Source organism: Galleria mellonella, unplaced genomic scaffold, assembly GCF_026898425.1.
Source record: "Galleria mellonella isolate WM207_F2 unplaced genomic scaffold, CSIRO_AGI_GalMel_v1 utg352, whole genome shotgun sequence".
Classification (NCBI taxonomy): Eukaryota; Metazoa; Arthropoda; class Insecta; order Lepidoptera; family Pyralidae; genus Galleria; species Galleria mellonella.
In genome coordinates this window covers 6370294-6390249 of record NW_026442084.1, presented here as the reverse complement: position 1 = coordinate 6390249, position 19956 = coordinate 6370294, and the positions used below count along the sequence as shown (strand labels likewise).

The 19956-nt window shown below is 32.2% G+C and overlaps 1 protein-coding gene across 4 annotated transcripts in view; it reads left to right on the top strand.

Annotated features, from left to right (window-relative positions):
• The window catches only part of LOC113519389 (forkhead box protein P3), a 122410-nt gene extending 102892 nt beyond the window's left edge, over positions 1-19518 (top strand). For all 4 annotated transcript variants that reach the window (XM_052897157.1, XM_031909672.2, XM_052897160.1 and 1 more), the window contains 12 exons: positions 271-382; positions 908-1024; positions 1403-1511; positions 3387-3565; positions 4818-4895; positions 5644-5720; positions 5955-6056; positions 11155-11324; positions 12809-12884; positions 13349-13440; positions 14473-14621; positions 15555-19518. In XM_052897157.1, the coding sequence (XP_052753117.1) occupies positions 271-382; positions 908-1024; positions 1403-1511; positions 3387-3565; positions 4818-4895; positions 5644-5720; positions 5955-6056; positions 11155-11324; positions 12809-12884; positions 13349-13440; positions 14473-14621; positions 15555-15718 (1425 nt within the window). In that variant the 3' untranslated portion in view covers positions 15719-19518. The remainder of the gene's footprint in view (positions 1-270; positions 383-907; positions 1025-1402; positions 1512-3386; positions 3566-4817; positions 4896-5643; positions 5721-5954; positions 6057-11154; positions 11325-12808; positions 12885-13348; positions 13441-14472; positions 14622-15554) is intronic.
• The last annotated feature ends 438 nt before the right edge of the window (positions 19519-19956 follow it).

The window sequence follows — 19956 nt, the reverse complement described above, 5'->3', positions numbered from 1 at the left end:
ATTTTGCCCCCAAATTATGGCAATAATAGACCTGTATAAAGGCATTGATTATCCTGCAAAAGTTACAGGAACCGTATGTAGTGTATTAATCGATTTCTTGTAATATTTGAAGGTTCGCATTATTCTAAGCTTTTTATAAAATCTCGCTTGACCAGAAATAACTCAGAAGTTCAGAATTATTGTTAATGACGATCTTTAGGAAAGGTAACTTAAGAAAAGAGGCTTTCACAATTATAGGAAGTTTTTATGTCATCATTTATTTATTTACAGCATATGTCTTCGGAGGCGGCAAAACGTCAATTGGAGCAATCACGGCTTCAGGATCAGATCAACTTGAATCTGCTATCACAGTCTCATTTACCACCTCCTGATACCTCACCTGGTGAGTTATTTCAGCCGTTAACTGTCCACCATTGAACATAGGTCTCCTCCTCCAAAGGAAGAAAGGGGGTTTGCCAGTAATCGCCACGCTTGGCAGACGGGTTGGCAACCGTAGTCAGGCTTTTGGTGTTGTTTTTACGCTACTGCCCATCCCTCAACTTTTAGAAAAATGCGCAGAAAATTGGAAAATTTCGAAAACTTAAAGGCTATTTTAAGTTCGCGCATATAATAGAACAACGTATGTTGAGTCAGCTAGTTGTATTTTATCTATTACTTAGATCCGAATGCAATTCTAGCTGAAAAGAACGTCCACGAAACTGAGCTTTTGCTTTTTTAAACAAAAGTTGAGTTTACAAAAAAAAGTGATATGATAAAATGACTATCACAAACTTCATATTCATAAAAATTACGATCGATCGCAGTATTCTTGAACAGACCAGTCCCTACTAGACGCACCCGTTCACGAGTATGACGGATGGCTCGTTGTTTAATTGTTTTCTTTTCGCTGATGAACCTTCTTTTTCAGGATCTCTCCAGCAACAACTGGGCGCTCAACAGCAACAACTAGTACAGCAGTTGCAGGCAGTGCAACGCCAGTATCTGATGCACGGGTCCCTCCCTGTACCGCCCAATGCTCCACCTGGTAATTGATATTTATGTTAACATTAACAGGTCTTTTATGGAAGTGAGAAAATAAAACATTTTAAAAATTTTAATTTGGCGTCTATTACGCGTTTAGTCCCTTATTAAGACCTTTATATAATTGTTTTTTTTAAATATTACCCATGTCTAGTTACAATTTTATTATATTAATAAGATTGGACAACGTTTGTCGGATTAGTGTTTATATGTGTGTGTGTCGCGTGCGTGTGTGTGTGCGTGCGTACGTACATGCGTGTACGTGCGTACGCGCGCGTGATGTTGCGTGTGTGTGTGTTTGTGTGAATGTGTGTGCGTGTGCGTGTGTATCAGGAAGAATAATATATTTCGGTTCACATATTGAAATATTATAATTTTGTAGGTCTAATGTTATGGGGTGGTGAAATCGAAGAGCATCCTTTGTTTGGACGAGGTGTCTGCAAGTGGCCGGGCTGTGATGCACTCGCAGAAGATTATCAAGCGTTTCTCAAGTAAGTATTGTAATTAAATAAATAAATACAATTTTGTTATACATATGTTACACAGCACCATCTAGCTTGTACTATGAATATAATAACAAGAAAAAAAAAATAAAAAAAATGGTAAAAACTTTCGATTTACGATAGAAAATTTGCCAAAAAATACCATTCCCACTTAAGTTTACACAGCAAAAAAATCTAAAATAATTTTAATATTTATATATATCACAGAAAAGATACTCACACCTGACTGATTTTCAACCGACTTCAAAAAGAAGAAGGTTCATAAATTCAGTTGTTTTTTTTTCTATGTTTGTTACTTTATAACTCAGTCAATTGTAAACCAATTTGAAAAAATATTTTTTATCTGAAAGGATATAGGTACTTATTTAATATACTTAATTTTATCAAAATCGAAGCAGTAGTTTAGTTTTCAAATTAAAATAAATTATTTTGCCATAGTCGACTTTTTTTGTGGAATGAAAATATGGAACAGTCTTAATTATTTTAATTTTCATTTACTGATAACTGGGAATTCAGAATATCATTGTTTTTAAAACTTTTAAAAATTATATATTGTTTTTTCTTTATGCAACTTTGAATAGCAAACAAGCTGACGGCCCACCTGATGGAAAGTGGTGACCGTCGCCTATAGAAATGAGCAGTCTATATACCATAGACATAACAGAGTATACTGTTTCACCCATGATACCTCCCATGCGTTACCATTCCTGAGGACTAAGATGTTATTGCTCTGTACCCTGTAAATTCGCTGTCTGTTTAATTTTTTTTATTTTTCTTAACAGAAACATAGTGTTCACAACCTAATTTGGTAAACTATTTGTTAAAATTTAATCGTTCTTTTTTTCTGTAACCAGTTTCATTATCATACAATTGTTTTATTTGTCATTAGATTTTTATTTTAAAAATCAGTGCATACAATATGTACATAATAATATGTCTGCGACCTTTGTCAACGATGCAAATTTATCTATATTTATCAATAACACGCATGATAGGACAGAAGTAACCAGCTAGGAAGATTTGCTTTACAAAATAATACATAGACAGGTAAATCATAAATTTGAAACATTGCAGATTTAGAAATTTAGAAATAATACAAATTAAATAAACATAAATTAATAGTGACATGAATGTGAAAATCCAAAATGATAAATGTGAACACAAAAATTCAATTATTGAATTAATACAAAAGCTTATAAAGCGTTAAGAGGTAACAAATATACTCGTTTGTAATATTAGTAAAGATAATCATCATTATTTCAGCCATTATCCGTCCACTGCTGGACATAAGCCTCTCCCATAGACTGCCATAAAGAATGCAGGACCATTCTTTATAGCAGTCTATGGTCTAGTCTATTGCTACCTACATCCACTGACTCCCTGCATTGCATTTAAGGATAATACCATACTAAAATAAGCAGTTATTGTCAAAACGTGTGACATCTTTTTTTTCTTAAAGCCTTTTACCTTCTATAGGTTTTTTTTTTATTGGGTGATAATGGAATGGCAATCCCACCCGCGCTATCGGTATACACCGGTGGAGCACCAGTGAAGAATAATAGGTGAGGATAAAACAGGTTAGTTAGCCCATCGTGACGAATTCAACAAGAATTATTCACGATGGTTTCCAGGGGGAACCACGTGGAGGTCGACTTAATACAGCATATTGCTAGCAATAGGGCTGTCAAACTCCATTGCTAACAATCCCTTTCCCCCTTCTTTAGGTATTAGCCCAATCGTACCCTGAACTGATTTCTCAGATAAGATTTTGTCCACTTTCCCTACTCATGGAAAATGAGGTATTAATGGGTGTCAATAATTTAGTTTAGAGAGATCTTTAATTATTACCGGTAATCTTACCAGACATTTGGAAGCTGCACATACTCTGGACGATAGATCTGCAGCGCAAGCGCGAGTCCAGATGCAAGTGGTAGCACAACTGGAGTTGCAACTGCGTCGCGAACGCGACCGCCTCGCCGCCATGATGAGGCACTTGCACGCAGCCAGGGACACCTCGCACCATGCCGCTAAACATCCTCACGGTGAGACTTTATAAATTTATTTCAATAATCCAAAACACTTACATAGACTTAAATTAGCAAGTAATAACAACGTTAAAGAAAATATAGAAAAAAAAGTTTACATTTATATTAAAATCTAGTTGAAATCAGCCAGTGTTGTGGAAATGAAAAAGGATGCTAATTAAGCTTAAAGTTCTTGCAGAAGCAGAAACGCTGATTTTCAATTAGCACCCCATCACTTAGCCCGGTCCTGGATGGATTGATTATAAATTAACATTTAGAATTTAAATTTACTATTCTGTATTCTAGAAGGCTCTCTAAAAGTAGATAAAATGAAATTATCAGGATACTAAGATATGTGTTTAGGAATAAAGGATTTAACTATAGATTATATAGATTTATTTATTTATTTATAAATTACTCACCGCACTTATAGTATATTTATTTAATATATCAATACCTGGCTGCTGAGCAATCAGAGAATTGAGCAGAGAAATAGCCTGTAAAGTGGGAGCAAACTGAGCAGTACAGGTGCGAACCGGCGGTGCCGATAGTAATCAACAAGCACGCAATCGCATGCAGCGTTGGTGTGCGTACAAAGAACAACGGCTAAAAGTTGCAGGATTGTCTATTCCGCCGTTGAGCAACCGATAATAGTGCATCATCCAATTACACTTTCGCCTTACCTCGAGCGTTTCTAGACCTACCATACTGGATACGAACAGTGATGGGTACAAAAAAGGATAGTACCCGTAAAGTTTACTATATAGAACCTCGAGTATCGAGATAGATAAAGCATCGAGCCTCAAAAACGGATCAACTTTTAATCGGCTGATTGTCAAATTAGCTGACTCGTTTTTTTTTTGTCAGTGTTCTATATACTTATGCTTAAAATGTATCTTGACGTAATATTTAATAAATAAAATTAGTGTTTACAGATTAAAAAGATGTAAAAATTATAAGACAAAATAAATATAGAAGTTATAAAGGAAATCACTCATAACTAAATATTTATCACGCAAAATTGTATGAAAAAGTTGTCTCGTTTTTCTCGAAGCATTTGTATAGAGACACTCTATTTAAATAATCTAAGGATTTAACATATAAGAAATACCATGGGTATCTTTGAAGTCTTATGGTGCTGTTCATGTTTATAGATGACAGTTACTATCAGGTGAGTCGTCTGCTCTTTAACCATTTTAAATTGTATAAAAAAATGCAAATATAAAAAATGAGACTATTCCAAATTAAGACATTTTTACCTCACTTTCAGGTACTACTAGTGAAGGTGCTTCTCCGGGGCCAGTTCGACGTCGTGTCTCTGATAAATCTGGTGTTGCTATTGCTGGAGGTACTACAATCTTATCTTTTATTATTTCAGTATTAGTTATTGCAATTTTTATTTTAAATTTATATTCATTTATATATATATTTGTTTAACTAAACATCGGAAATTTAGTGAGTTTTCTATTTACGTCACTTTGAACAATTATTTCGACTTTATTAAGGTCTTCTTAAGAATGAGTACGATGCCTATATCTGAATATCTTTCCTCGCATTGTTTACAATTTTTGCAATGATTTATTCCAATCTTACGTAAATATTAAATAATAAAAAAATTTAAAGGAAATGAAATTAAATTAAATGAGTTTATTTGCATTAAACAGTTAAAAATTATTACAAGCCACGTGGTATTATTTTGGCACCTGTTTAATTGCCTTAAAAGATGTAGGCATGCAAATATTTTAAGAAGAAAAGACGTATATAACTTCATAAGATCATCATCATCATCCAAGTTTTTTTTTTAATACAACTTAGAATGGCAACCAAGCTGACGGCCCACCTGATGGAAAGTGGTAACCGTCGCCTATAGACATGAGCAGTACCATTATCTGTCAACTACTGAACTTGATAAAATGCTTTTTGGATAAAATGTTTGTTTCTGTCTCAAAGGTCTTCCCTATATGCTCGAAAGAGCTGGACTAGATGTTCAACAAGGTAAATTAATTGTACAGTATCATCTATTTATAGGACCTCTTTAGTTTTAGATTAGACTATATGGTTTATTTTAGCTATATGATATACTGTATATTTTACAGAGATTCAGCGTAATCGCGAATTTTATAAGTCTGCTGATGTAAGACCTCCGTTCACTTACGCATCGCTGATCAGACAGGTGAGTTGATTTCTAATTCAGATTTTTATCTAGCTTTTGATTAAGTAAACCATTTAATAATATATATATATATATATAGACGCTACTGCCCATTCCTCGACCATAGGCTCTTTTAGTCACCTTTTATGACACCCAAGGAAAAGGAAGGGGTGGCCTATGTCGGGACCAACGCAGCTAATTTTATTAGAATTTTGTATAATTAATTACTTAATTATATATTTCTTATTGTTCTAGGCTATAATAGAATCTCCAGACAAGCAATTGACTCTGAACGAGATATACAACTGGTTCCAGAGCACGTTCTGCTACTTTAGACGTAACGCCGCCACATGGAAGGTATGTTTTTGTACAATATCATTTTACTAAATGATTTTACTATATTTAGTATAAAAATAATAAAATGACTTATTTTATACACAATTAAATTATTAAATAATAAAATAACTTAATTTATAGAAAAGTAAATTATTAAATAATAAAATAATTTATAGAAAAGTAAATTATCAAATAATAAAATAATTTAATTTATAGACAAGTAAATTATTAAATAATAAAATAATTTAATTTATACATAATTAAATTCATCTTGGTTTATTTTTGTAATTATGAAATTTTTGAGACAATAAAAAATAAATATTGGTAAGTAGTTGCTATATAGGAATTTAAAACTTAAATGATAGCTAACACATATCTATTTTTAATCGTTATATTCGACTGATGTAACCAAATGGAAAGGTAATATTAGATTTCCGTATTATTTTAATTATCAATTCATTTTTTTCATTATCTACATTTTAAATAGCATAAAAAATTTAATAACTTTGATTCCTATTAGCCGATACTGAAAGAAATGAATATTAAATAGTATGTATGTGTATTTATTTTATGCTTAATATAATACAACATAAGTTGTTAATGCTTTAGTATTTATAGGTATTTAGCTAATAATACAGTAATAATTATAATTAAGGGAGTTGTACATTGACAATTGTTTGACATTACTAAATTGACATTTGTAATAAAAAATATTTAATCTATGAACAAGGAATTACATAGAAGGAATGATATAATAAAAACTGTAAATCATATGGTCGCCTTCTTTCTTCTTATGCAAATATAATTAGTAAAACGAAAAAAAAAATGTGTATGTAAACTTTTTGTTCATTTACATTACTATACGATTATATATTCGACACAGTTCATGTAGAAAGTATGCAAGCAGGTTGTATCTGAATTTGGTAGGGTTATACGGCCGTATAACATTTTCTGTACACTAGCCTGCTATGAATTGAAAAAAATAGCAACTGATAGTGTGTGTATCTTTCGTCCTCTTTTTACTAGTTATATTTGCCTAAAAAGAGGCAACCATATGATTTACAGTTTTTATTTTATCATTCTATGTAATTCCTTGTTCTTAGTTATTTAATGTCATCAATCAAAGTACACAACTTTGAAATACTCTAATGGTCAATGTAAGCCGATAGACGTCAGTATTGACACTCGGGGCCGTGTACGTCGTCACATCGTCACACCGGTGACCATTCACGTGTTAGACGACCAGTAGGGAGCAAATAAATACTAGAATAGTACGAAACAGAACGCAGTGCGCCACAACCTGTCGCTGCACAAGTGTTTCATGCGGGTGGAGAACGTCAAAGGAGCTGTCTGGACCGTCGACGAGGTGGAGTTCCACAAACGCCGACCGCAACGCGCCGCGCACGCGCCGCCGCCGCTGCACGCCGGGTACCGCGCCCGCCCTCAGACCTGTTCTATACCTCTGCAGCTCTACAGCCTGCGCCCGCGCACCTCCACACCACGCCACGACACACAGCCTGCACACTCTGTGTCTCCACTTACGACAAAACACACTGTATACACATTAGTACACATTGTATACACATACAACCTGTTCTATATTCATAACTATGACAAAACATATACAACTACGTACATGAACGACAACGTAATGTGCATCATATTACACATACAAGAATACACTTCAAAATATTACAAAGTACACATGTTACATATTATACATCTTTCAAATATACAAGACAATATAAAAATTATTTGCATCAATATGCACGTTTAAGCATTTCAAAATAATGTAGTTGTATTTTAATTGTACAACACAACACTGACATAAACATGTACACATACAAAAGATACAACTTAAAAAGTACACATCCATCAATACGTAATCCATCCATCCATTCATATTCTATATGCACTTATCACAAAGTTATTTACTTTCCTAAATACTCAATTGTACACTGTTCAAAACTTACTTGTATCAAAACATTCACCATCGTCACCATTACGTCACAAACACATAAATTCATACATCCAATATACAAATTTTTACTCTTGTTTCCACAGATGTAAGTCAAATACATTATCATTTTTCCAAAAAAAAAAAAAAACAAACATATCACCACCAAATTTAGATTATCTTTTTCTAAAAAAAATTTTTACTAATACATTATAAATTAACTACAAATTTTTAGGCCATGTCTACTCTGATCAATTTCAATGGTAAACAACATAATGCATATACTATTATTATTACAAATGGAACATCACCAGAGAGAAATTTTATACAAACGTCGGTTGCTTGGGCACCTCTGTCCCATTCATGTTTCTTCCGTAAAGCAGTTGTGTTTCCATGACTGTGTTTTGGTTTGAAGTGGTGGGATATGGCAGTAAATTTACAGGGTGCAGAGGAATAGAACCCGAGTCCTCAGGAATGGCAACCCATGAGAGGTATCATAGTCGAAATCGTATACTCTGTTACGTCCATAGTACTGCTCATGTCTATAGGCGACGGTCAACACTTTCCTTTAGGTGGACAGTCAGCTTGTTTGCCATTCTAAGTTGCATAAAAAACATATCTATGTCCATAATATTAATTAGTATGCAGTTCTTTTACATACATAAACATAATATATCAAACACCAGACACCTGTACAATTCACAATACTGAATATTCTATCAAATAAACATTAAACAAGTCATTGCATACATTTTACATGTAATTTATTAAGTAACTATTCACACGGTACGTTGATAGCCAACGCCTTTATCGTATATACCTAATACCTTAACACATAGTACCTTAACACCTCACAGAATAATATACATAAAATTACACATTACTTGTATGATTTAATTATTTTACATTTGCAGTTACATGTAACAAAATATAAACATTCTAATAATTGTCCAGAAATACAAAAACAATGACAATCAAAACTATTCTATGATTAACACCTATAACAAAACATTGTGGCACTAACAATAGCACTTACATGAAAATTATACAAACTATATAATTCATACAATTTGTATACACAAACGCAAATTTCAAAACTTGAATAAACTATATTTGTCTAATTTAATACAAAACTAATACTAACTACTGTACAAAATGACACAAATTAAATACATGAATCATATGAACTACACTAATTCATACAATTTGTGTACACATACAGAAATTTCAAAACACGAATAAACTGCACCTAAATAATTACACTACAATACTAATTCTAACTACACAAAATTATACAAATTAAATACATGAATCATATAAACTACATTAATTTATACAATTTGTATACACATACACAAATTTTAATACACGAATAAACTGCACCTAAATTATTAAACTACAATACTAATTCTAACTGCACAAAATGACACAAATTAAATACATAAATCATAAAAACTACATTAATCCATACAATTTGTATACACATACACAAATTTCAAAAGCCAAATATACTGTACTGGCATAATTAAATACAAAACTAACTGCACAAAATGATACAAATTAAATACATTAATCATATGAACTACTTTAATTTATACAAATTTACACATACACAAACTTCAAAAGCCAAATAAACTGTACTGGCATAATTAAATACTAAGCTAATACTAACTGTATAAAATGATACAAATTATATACATGAATCATATAAACTACATTAATTCACACAAATTTACACATACACAAACTTCAAAAGCCAAATATACTGTACTGGCATAATTAAATACAAAACTAACTGCACAAAATGATACAAATTAAATACATTAATCATATGAACTACTTTAATTCATACAAATTTAAACATACATAAGTTCCAGAAGCCAAATGAACTATATTGAAATAATTAAATATAAAACTAATACTAACTGTACAAAATGATACAAATTAAATACATGAGTCATATGAACTACATTCATTCACACAAATTTACACATACACAAATTTAAAAACTCAAATAAACTGCACTTGAATAATTAAACTATTACTAACTACACTTTACAATTTTTAATAGAATTAAAAAATATATTATTAATCTCTAATATTAGTATTCGTACATTAATGCCATTGGATTTCAATTTTGATTCCAGAGACATACATGTTGTACTGATAATCATTAAAATTTAATATCATTTGATTTTAATTGATGTACGTAAAATAGAAATTACTACGAAATTTAATAATTAAATATTTTTAAATCATAATCATAATCCTTTAATAATAGAAAAAGTAATTAATGTACTTGTATACGTAATATAAACAGTCACGAGTGTTTTTATATAAAGAAAAAGAAATCTTTATTTTATTTTTATACAATTTAGAATGGCAAACAAGCTGACGGCCCACCTGATGGAAAGTGGTAACCGTCGCCTATAGACATGAGCAGTACCATGGACATAACAGAGTACACTGTTTCGCCCATGATACTATAACAATACAACGATCTTTTACTATAACAATACAAATAAACAAAAAAAAAAAATCAATTGACAGACAAGACAGTAATACAAAACAAAATAACACTGAACAATTTTCACAATTTAACATTTTATGATCTTCTCTTAAATATTTTCTATCTAATCTAGCGATGTATCTAACTCTTATTGTGTAAATAAACGTTTTATCTCGTTACAGATTTGACTTGTATTTATTTGTGTAGATTTTGAATTGAATTTGTAAGTAGTGTTATAACCGGGAGAGTCTTCCAATCCAATGGTTACGACACTACAACAATGTGAGGTCTTGTATTTTTCGTATTTAGGTATACTCGTTATTTGTGTGTGTACGTGGATTTCAGCAACGGTGAATAACGTTTTTCTCGCTTGCCTATTAACCTGGTCCTCCTGTCTTTCCTCTCCTTCGGGGTCTCTCTTCTCGGGCCATCGAATCCTGCATGACGAACCGTTATTACAATATACCCTCCACGACGATCTCGCTGTGCATCTATCGTTAAACCATCATTGTTCACAATATTATCTAATTTGAAAACATTCTAAAACCCATAAACGATGGACGCATGGAGCGTACTGTTAGATAAGTTAACGTAACCGGCACAGGTCGCCCTGTCCCACATGTAAACTTGTTCTAAACGGCGATGAATTATAGAATGCGATCCGGACGAACCTGTCACTGCACAAATGTTTCGTGCGCTACGAGGACGACTTCGGCTCGTTCTGGATGGTGGACGACGCGGAGTTCGTGAAGAGACGCCACCTGAGCCGCGGCCGGCCGCGCAAGTACGAGCCCGCGCCCGGCGCCAGCGCCCCGCCGCCACAGTAAGGCGCCGCGCAACCGCGCAACCGCGCAACCGCGCTCAGACCGTCCAACGAATCTTTCACCTCTCACACTTCGCGCCACGATTGTGCACTATACGCCCTCAACTATTACAAAAACAAAACTATAACCTTACCACCATTGCATTGCCACTTGTAATAGCGAAGTCAAATATAGTGCTATCTTGGACGCTGAAACGTTTGAAAGAGCGGAAATCATATCGTTATATGTATATTTCCCGAATATTATTTTAGGTTTCTTATATGATTATTGTAAGCAGTAATAACTTATATATTAAAACAAACAATTATATAAACGAGAATCGTTGGACGATCGTGTCCAAAATAGAGTTTTGTATGTAAATGATATAAAAGTAACCTGAAATTATCATTTTTTTTTTTACTTTTTGATAATTTTAGGTTTTATATATTAGATCGATGTTTCTGACATTATGTAAAGTGTATCACTGTGAAAGTTTAGATTAATTAAACTGTCATGTTAGAATGTAACTAGAACACGTGATTGTTCCGATATAATTATAGTTGTCATGAACTGGTGACTGCTTAGACTATAAATTGTTGGAGATAAATTCCAAATATATCGTCTATACATAAACTAAGCATCCATCGGTATCATGGACTCTTAGAGTGCAAAGCTATAACCGATTGTTTTGCTATATAGTTTTTAACATCATAATATAATATATTACTTGTTTAAAATTAGCTTAATTCATATGTTGCTAATGTAATTTCCAATATTTTCTTTTGATTTGTATTTGATGATACTCCTTAAGGCGCTCCAAAGTAAAAAAGTTAAGTGAAAATGTTTACTTGATACGATATGCATGTATTTGAAACATATTATTTGTAAACGAGGATCGTCGTTGGATTCCCCAAGTAAGATTAATGAGATCTTTTAACATTTTAATCCCTTTAACTTTTGCATGTGCTCGTATCATCTCGATTTTCTAATATTTCAGGTAAGTATGTCGCTTTATTGGCTTTGCATGTGCATTTTTGTCGCATGGTAAATGTATTTTTTCTTAAATTTATCATTAAGCTTGCTTTTTTATACTATTTTATTCTATTTATCTTTCTCTTTCACACACACGCACACACACACACACATCTCATTGCACACGTATCACATACAAAACAGACAAATTGGACTATTTTATTCAAAATTTAACACTCCACAATTTACACTTTCACAAAAAAAAAGAACGTTTTGCTAGAAAATTTTAAAGATGGTGTTTTACCATTACTTTAGAAGAGGTCTGAAATGGCCGGGGTATGATTTTTATTTATTATTTATTTTCATTAAGACAATAATAAAAATCCATTTTCATTCATATATTATTTACAAATTATATTAATTTTTACAAAAAAAAAAAATTGGATAATAGTTGAGATTAAAAAGAATAAAGTTGTTAAATTCTTTAGCAAGGAAAATAACGAGAATTTACAATTGCCTTCTTATTCAACAGGTTCATGGGAGCCCAAAGTCCTCCAATGATGACAAGTCCGCATGGTTATAGCGAAGCACTGAAACGAAATCTTCAGGTATAGTTTACACTATAACAATTTTTTTTTAATTTCAACCGTTCACTGCCACTGCTGCACATAAGCCTTCCCCATAAAGGGTGTTTTGGCAGGAGTTGCCACGTTTGACAGGCGGGTTGGCAACCGCAACTATAACAAATATGCCTAGAATTAAATCGACTATCTTTAAAAATCCTGTGGAAATTAATTGACAAATTTACTACTAATTGCCAACTGGTTTAATTATTAGAGAGGAAAACTGTTTTTTTTTTAAATTTATTTGTATTGATGATGTTTTAATAAATTTTTATTATTTTTATACATTTAAGTGACTCTAAATCTATTTAGTTTCGAAAATTAATAATTTCAGCGATTACTAATAAAATAGCTTTATCACATATTCCTATATATATAAACTTATTATTAATCCTAACATTTTTTTTCATCTACCCACTTATTTAAAATATTGTTTTTTTTTCCGTTAGGGTATGATGGAAGACTGCAATTTGTCGTACATGTCTGGTGAAGATCATATGATGCAAACTGACGAGTATCCGTCATCGCACGACGATTACAGGTACTTAATTTTTTTTTAATGGCAACACTAACTTGAATTGTTATTTTTACTACTATGGCGACATAGACCCGTCTGATGGTAAATGGGGTTTTTTTTAATGGGTGATAATGGAATGGTAACCCCGTCTGCGCTATCGGGATACGCTGGCGGAGCACCAGTGAAGAATGATAGGTGAGGATGAAGCAGGTCAGTTGGACCATGGGACCAATTTAACAAGAATTGTTCACGATGGTTTCTAGGGGGAACCACGTGGAGGTCGACCTAATAGGGCATATTGCTAGCAATGGGGCTGTCAAACTCCATTGCTAACAATCACTTTCCCCCCGGTAAATGGGGTTATCATAGCCTATATACGCCTGTAGCATCAGGAAAGTCTCGAGCGCGTTGCCGACCCTTAAGAAACTCTAAAACGCCCTTTGAAGAACTCCATGCTATAGACTAGGAAAAGCCTCGGCTATTATTCCATAACTTGAGTGTTTTTGGAAGATGTTAAAGTTCAGTATACAACTTATGATAAATAGAATTAAAAAGGAAAAGAAAGCTAGCAGGAAGTGCTTTTTTATGTTGCAAAAAGTTTGTGACTTCAGGGAACTAAACATATTGGTTGCTAAAAGAATTCACTTTGGGGAAAGTTGTTTAGTTTTGTGAATACCATCCCTAAGTTTTGAATTACGACATTAGAAAAATCATATCATCTCTCTTCTTTATAATCAAGTCGGTTGCTTCTGTACCTCTGTCCTATTCGTGTATCAGCTGTAAAGCAGTTGTGTTTGCACGGCTGTGTTTCGGTTTGAAGGGTGGGATATGGCGTGAATTTACTGGGTACAGAGGATTGACACCTGAGTCGTCAGGAATGGCAACGCATGGGGGTATCATGGATGAAACAGTATACTCTGTTATGTCCATGGTACTGCTCATGTCTATAGGCGACGATTACCACTTTCCATCAGGTGGGCCGTCAGCTTGTTTGCTATTTTAAGTTGTATTAAAAAAAATATTAACAGAGAAAACTTTTTTGCCTTTTTCCTCCAGCCGTCCTCCAATAATGAATGGGTACGGCAGCAGTAGTTCGTCGCACGAGGTGAAAGCGGAAGACCTCAGTGCCTCCGATGCACAGGACATCAAGCCCAACATATACGCGCTCAAGAATGAGATGCAAGCTTCTGATTATTCCAATAAAGGTGATTGAATTTGTTGCAGATTTCGTATGAAAAATATATATCTAATATATAAAATTCTCGTGTCACGGTGTTTGTTACCAAACTCCTCCGAAACGGCTTTACTGATTTTCATGAAATTTTGTGTACATATTCGGTAGGTCTGAGAATCGGCCAACATCTATTTTTTATACCCCTCAATGATAAGGGTGACCGACCCACCCCTAAAAAATATTTTTTTTATTTTTTTGACAATTTTTTTTTATTTTTAGTTTATTTAACTAAAAATAAAAAAAAAAATGATTTAGCATTGATAAATACATACATCTTCTAATTTTCACCCTTTTACGATCAACCTCTGTTTTTTAAGCGCGATTTTTATATTTCGCAATAAGCGGTTAAACAACGTTTACGGGGTCAGCTAGTAATATATAAAAATACACCATCTCACTATTCTATATATCAGGAGTGGCCGACTTGACTAAACCCAAGATCTAGTTATATATAAAATTCTAGCTACAAACTAAGAAGATCTTGTCCTATGGCTAGTACCCATACTGAACTGACATGATGACCGTCATCTCAGCCATTATTTGCCCACTACTGAATATAGGCCTCTCCCATAGACTGCTATAAGGAACGGTCCTGAGCTATTTGCATCCACTGACTTCCTGCAATGCTTTTAAGGTCGTCACTCCACCTAGTGGGGGTCGTGAAGGCACTGGGTTTGCCTGTACGGGGTCGCCATCCAAGACATGATGATATACAGATCTTAATTTCATTTTTGTAAATTCACACATATTATGGTAAATATTTGTGTGAGATTTACGTCGATAAAAGTTTATTTATTAATTTATTTATATGTTTTTGTTCATTTACTTATAAATATATTTCTTAAAGATTTCTTCCAGTTTTAAATGATTATAGTAAGATTTTAATGTAATATTAAATTTCCAGGTGATTACACAAATTCCAACAAGGAGTCGTCAAGCAATAGATCTGGTGAGACGAGCCCCTACGACGACTACCCGCGTTCCGAGGATAGATACCGGGCCTCTATATCACACATCAAGGACGAAGCGGAGAACTTATCCCTCAACGAGCAGAGATCTGACAAATAAACCGGCCGGCACCAGTTCGAACCAGTTAAGTGTCGCTTAAAGTGGTTAAAACCGGTTACTGAATCCGTGTGATTAAATGGTTACGTTCAAAAACGCAAAGTGAGTCGTGATTTTTTTTTTGCGTAATAATATTTAGAGCTATAAGTATCACAGTATGTAATACTTTATATTTACGGGTTTAGATCTTATTCAAGTTGTTTAGAATGGTGTTCTAGAACGTGTAATGTGTTCACTGTTGGACTTTTATATTTAAAAAGGACGAAACGAAAGGAATTGTGTAACTATTAACCAAATATATTTTTTGTTTATTATTATTATTTTTTTTATAAATTCACCCGGTTTTAACGGGGCACTTCGAAGTATTATAGGTTTTACGAGTTTTTATTTTTTATTCGTCTTAATATACTTAGTTTTGGTAGCTGTAATTCAGATATTTGTTAGTGATATATTTATAGTATAAGTGTTAGTGAATTTTAGGCAAAGATACGCAAGTGAACAGCCAACGACGAGTAACCTTAAAAGGTCCATATCAATATTTAAAAATATTTAATCATCTTGTAACATACAAATAGTAAGAACAATAAGTAGTTGTATTAAATTATAATAAAACATAACGGTACATACAAGTTATAACAAACGTTATACGCCTAGCGTTTTATTTGAAGTTTTCGCATTTTTTTTTTTCCTAAACTTTGAATACAACCGACGACCGTTTAATACGACGTGGAATACAAACTTTTCAAATTTGGAACTTGATTTCAAAGATCTCATTTTTGCAATAATCATTACGGGAGAAAAGAATAGTGAATAAAATAAATTTGCTATTTTTTTATAATAATCTTTTTTTTTTTCGTATAGTCGTTATTTTGTGATCGATGTAATAATGATCTGAACGTTTGTGTTTAGAAAAAAAAAATGAAATGGTTATTTTTTATTCGATTTTCGAAAATTAAATCTATAATGTTTATACGTGCCATAAATTATATGGTACGAATTTATTTGATTCCAAGGAATTGTATTTGTTTTTATTTTATTTTTTTATTTTCTTTAGAATAAGAACTAGAATGTAAATATTTATCATGACTATCATGAATTGTAAATTCTTTAAAAAAATAAAGGTAAATTTAGACGCGTGTAAACGTTTACTTAATATAACTATTGCATATTAAATCGTTCATGTTGTAGAAAATTTAGAAGAAACTTAGTGATTAGTAAAAATTTTCACTGTACCTTACTATATCCGATACAGAAATGAAAAAAAAAAACTTTACTTATTTTTTTTTTGTTTCGTGCATTTTCGAATTTTGCATTTATTAAAGAAAAAAATTGTTATATTTAGTGGATATAAAATACACAAATAGGTTTTTTGAATAATGTGAATTTCAATAATCAATATAATTCGAATAATTAAGAAAAGGTGAAAATATCATATCACGGCTATGTATGTATACCTATTATAAATCTATAGATAATAAATTCGATGGGTAATTTAAATGTATGTCGAATTTGCAATAACTTTGATGCTAATGTGTAAAATATTAAATATTTCTTAATACAGAAAGATGTAGAAACAGCTCCATTTTTTACTGTTATTATATATATATTTTTTTATATCTATATTTTTTTAATTCATTTGACAGTTGGTGTTAACGATACTGAAGATCAGGCTGTATGGCTTAGTTCCTTTGCCTTTCCTATTGTGAATAAAACTATTCTTCTGTATTATGTCGTAAATTGTATTTATTTAAGAATGTTTTAATATTATATTTAAATATTTTAAAAAAAATCTCTTAAAAAACTTACAATTCTACAATAAGTATTTAACCATAATGAAAAATAGTAAACGTCGTCTGTATGAGTAAATATAAACAGCACTATTGATATCTCTCTCACAAAATCTAATTTCCATGCTATACACTCTTCTTTCTTTTCCCTCGTCTCTTCCCGTTACGTAGTACCGATTTGATTGCCATGCCTTATGGTTGCCATAAACTATCAATCAAAATAAAATAATAATTAATAACCTTAACTCAGTAATAACTAGATTTCTTCTGAATAGAGATTTTTGAATCTTGCCATTCAGTGATCCTCCGATGAGAGGTTCTACACCAACTGTCAAGTGTATTTATTTACAAATATTTTCAATTTATTATAATTTATTTACATGTATATTATTATAATAATTATCATCAGAAATTAATTAAAAAAACTGACTAAGTACGCCAAATATTTCACTACAGTTGAAACCATGTATACTGTGGTATATGAAACAAAGTTGTTACCACTGATCCATTAGACACTGGGTAACCAACTTAGTTCATTTTCAAAACCGGTATAACACTATCATATATATAGGTGTGATAAAAATAACCAGCATTTATACTATTTATTCGTTAAATCCGCCCAGTATGAAGGCACCAAAATATTTTATTTTTCCCTTTAGATTTACTAGAAAATACTTTCTTATATACCTCGTATTATATATGATAGTGCAATATCAATATACATACATACATATATATATATATATATATATATATATATATATATATATATATATATATATATAATAAAATATAATTTTCATTTTACATTTTCTACTTACATGTTGGGTTACTCTTGAATTAAATTTCAATAAACCGATATTGGAATTAAGACATTTTGCACTCTCGAATTGTAATACTAGCGACATAATGGTTCCATATTGTTCTGATAGAGTGCATATTAGTGTAACTTGTCAATGCAAACTATTGTAAACGGATCCCAATTATAACCTAATTCCTAACTGTTGTTTCATGAGTGTAGTACAAAATTGTCATTGGCAATAGATTGGTTTGATATCAATATTAGATTCAAGAGTAGACCTGCTGATCACAATTACAATAGATCATTGAATTAAAACTAGTAAATATTTTTGTTTAAATCGCTCAATTTTTATTTACATAATTAGTTGGTTATCTACTCAGAATAATGACAGTAGAAATAATTTAATGAGATATTAATTATGCCAGAAAAAGCTAGAAACATGTATTCCTTTTCAATAGTCTGGCATTTCTAGTTACAGAGTTTTTTTTTTAAGTGACTGTACTTATCGATCCATAAAGAGCATCGATCGTGATTTATTTCATTACACCGACCAAGTACAACAATAAAATATATGTTTTAACTTCCTTCTTACTTACAATAGGAAAATAATTAAAAAAAAACTCGACTGCCTGAATCAGGTAACTATCGACGTATTTAAATACAAAGTCAAGATAAAAAATGGCGGCTGTTTTCGGCCATATTTGTTTTGTAAAATAATTTAAAGTTATTCTCTGACAATAAAATCAAACCGTTGATGTTACATATACAAATATGTACCGATAGCAATACTATATCTGCAATCTAGACAGTTCGATAACATAGTTTTTATGTGTATTGTGTATTATGTGTATTATTTTACGTGTATCCAACACATACATACACTCACACGATCCATTAAAAGCAGTCAGGTTAAAATGTTCAAAGGATTATATTTGTATTATGGAATTGATTAATTGTTATTAATTAATGTATGATTTTATTTTACCGATTAGCGGTTTCTCGCTGTATGGTGTTTCGGCTCGGGTCTGCGTTGTCTCCCAAATGGGAGTGAGTGAGAGCTCGTTGATATGTGGTGAGTGCAAGTGAGATGCCCTATTTGGGAGACATCTCAAGACCCACGAATGTTGACGCCCAAACTGGGCCACGAATACATTTATTGATCATTGTAAATTATACTTAATTAGTGTTGTATTAAACCAAATCATTACAATTAATGTATTGTTTTATTTTATGTGTACTGTGTAGTTGTGTATTAAGGAATTACTGTGTTACTTTTACCGCCCCTTTTCATAACCAGGTTGTTGAAAAATCAAATTTTTTTAACGCTACTTAGAATTCTAAAAACAAGTTAACGGCTTTCATACCGTTGTCTATAGATATGACCATATCATGGATCATCAGAGGGAGACTTTGTACAAAAGTCGATTGCTTGGGTACCTCTGTCCCATTTGTGTTTCAACCGTAAAGCAGTTGTGTTTGCATGGCTGTGTTTCTGTTTGAAGGGTGGGATATGGCGTGAATTTACAGGTTACAGAGGAATAACATCTGAGTCCTCAGGAATGGGATCGCATGGGAGGTATCATGGGCGAAACAGTATACTCTGTAATGTCCATGGTACTGCTCATGTCTATAGGCGATGGTTACCACTTTCC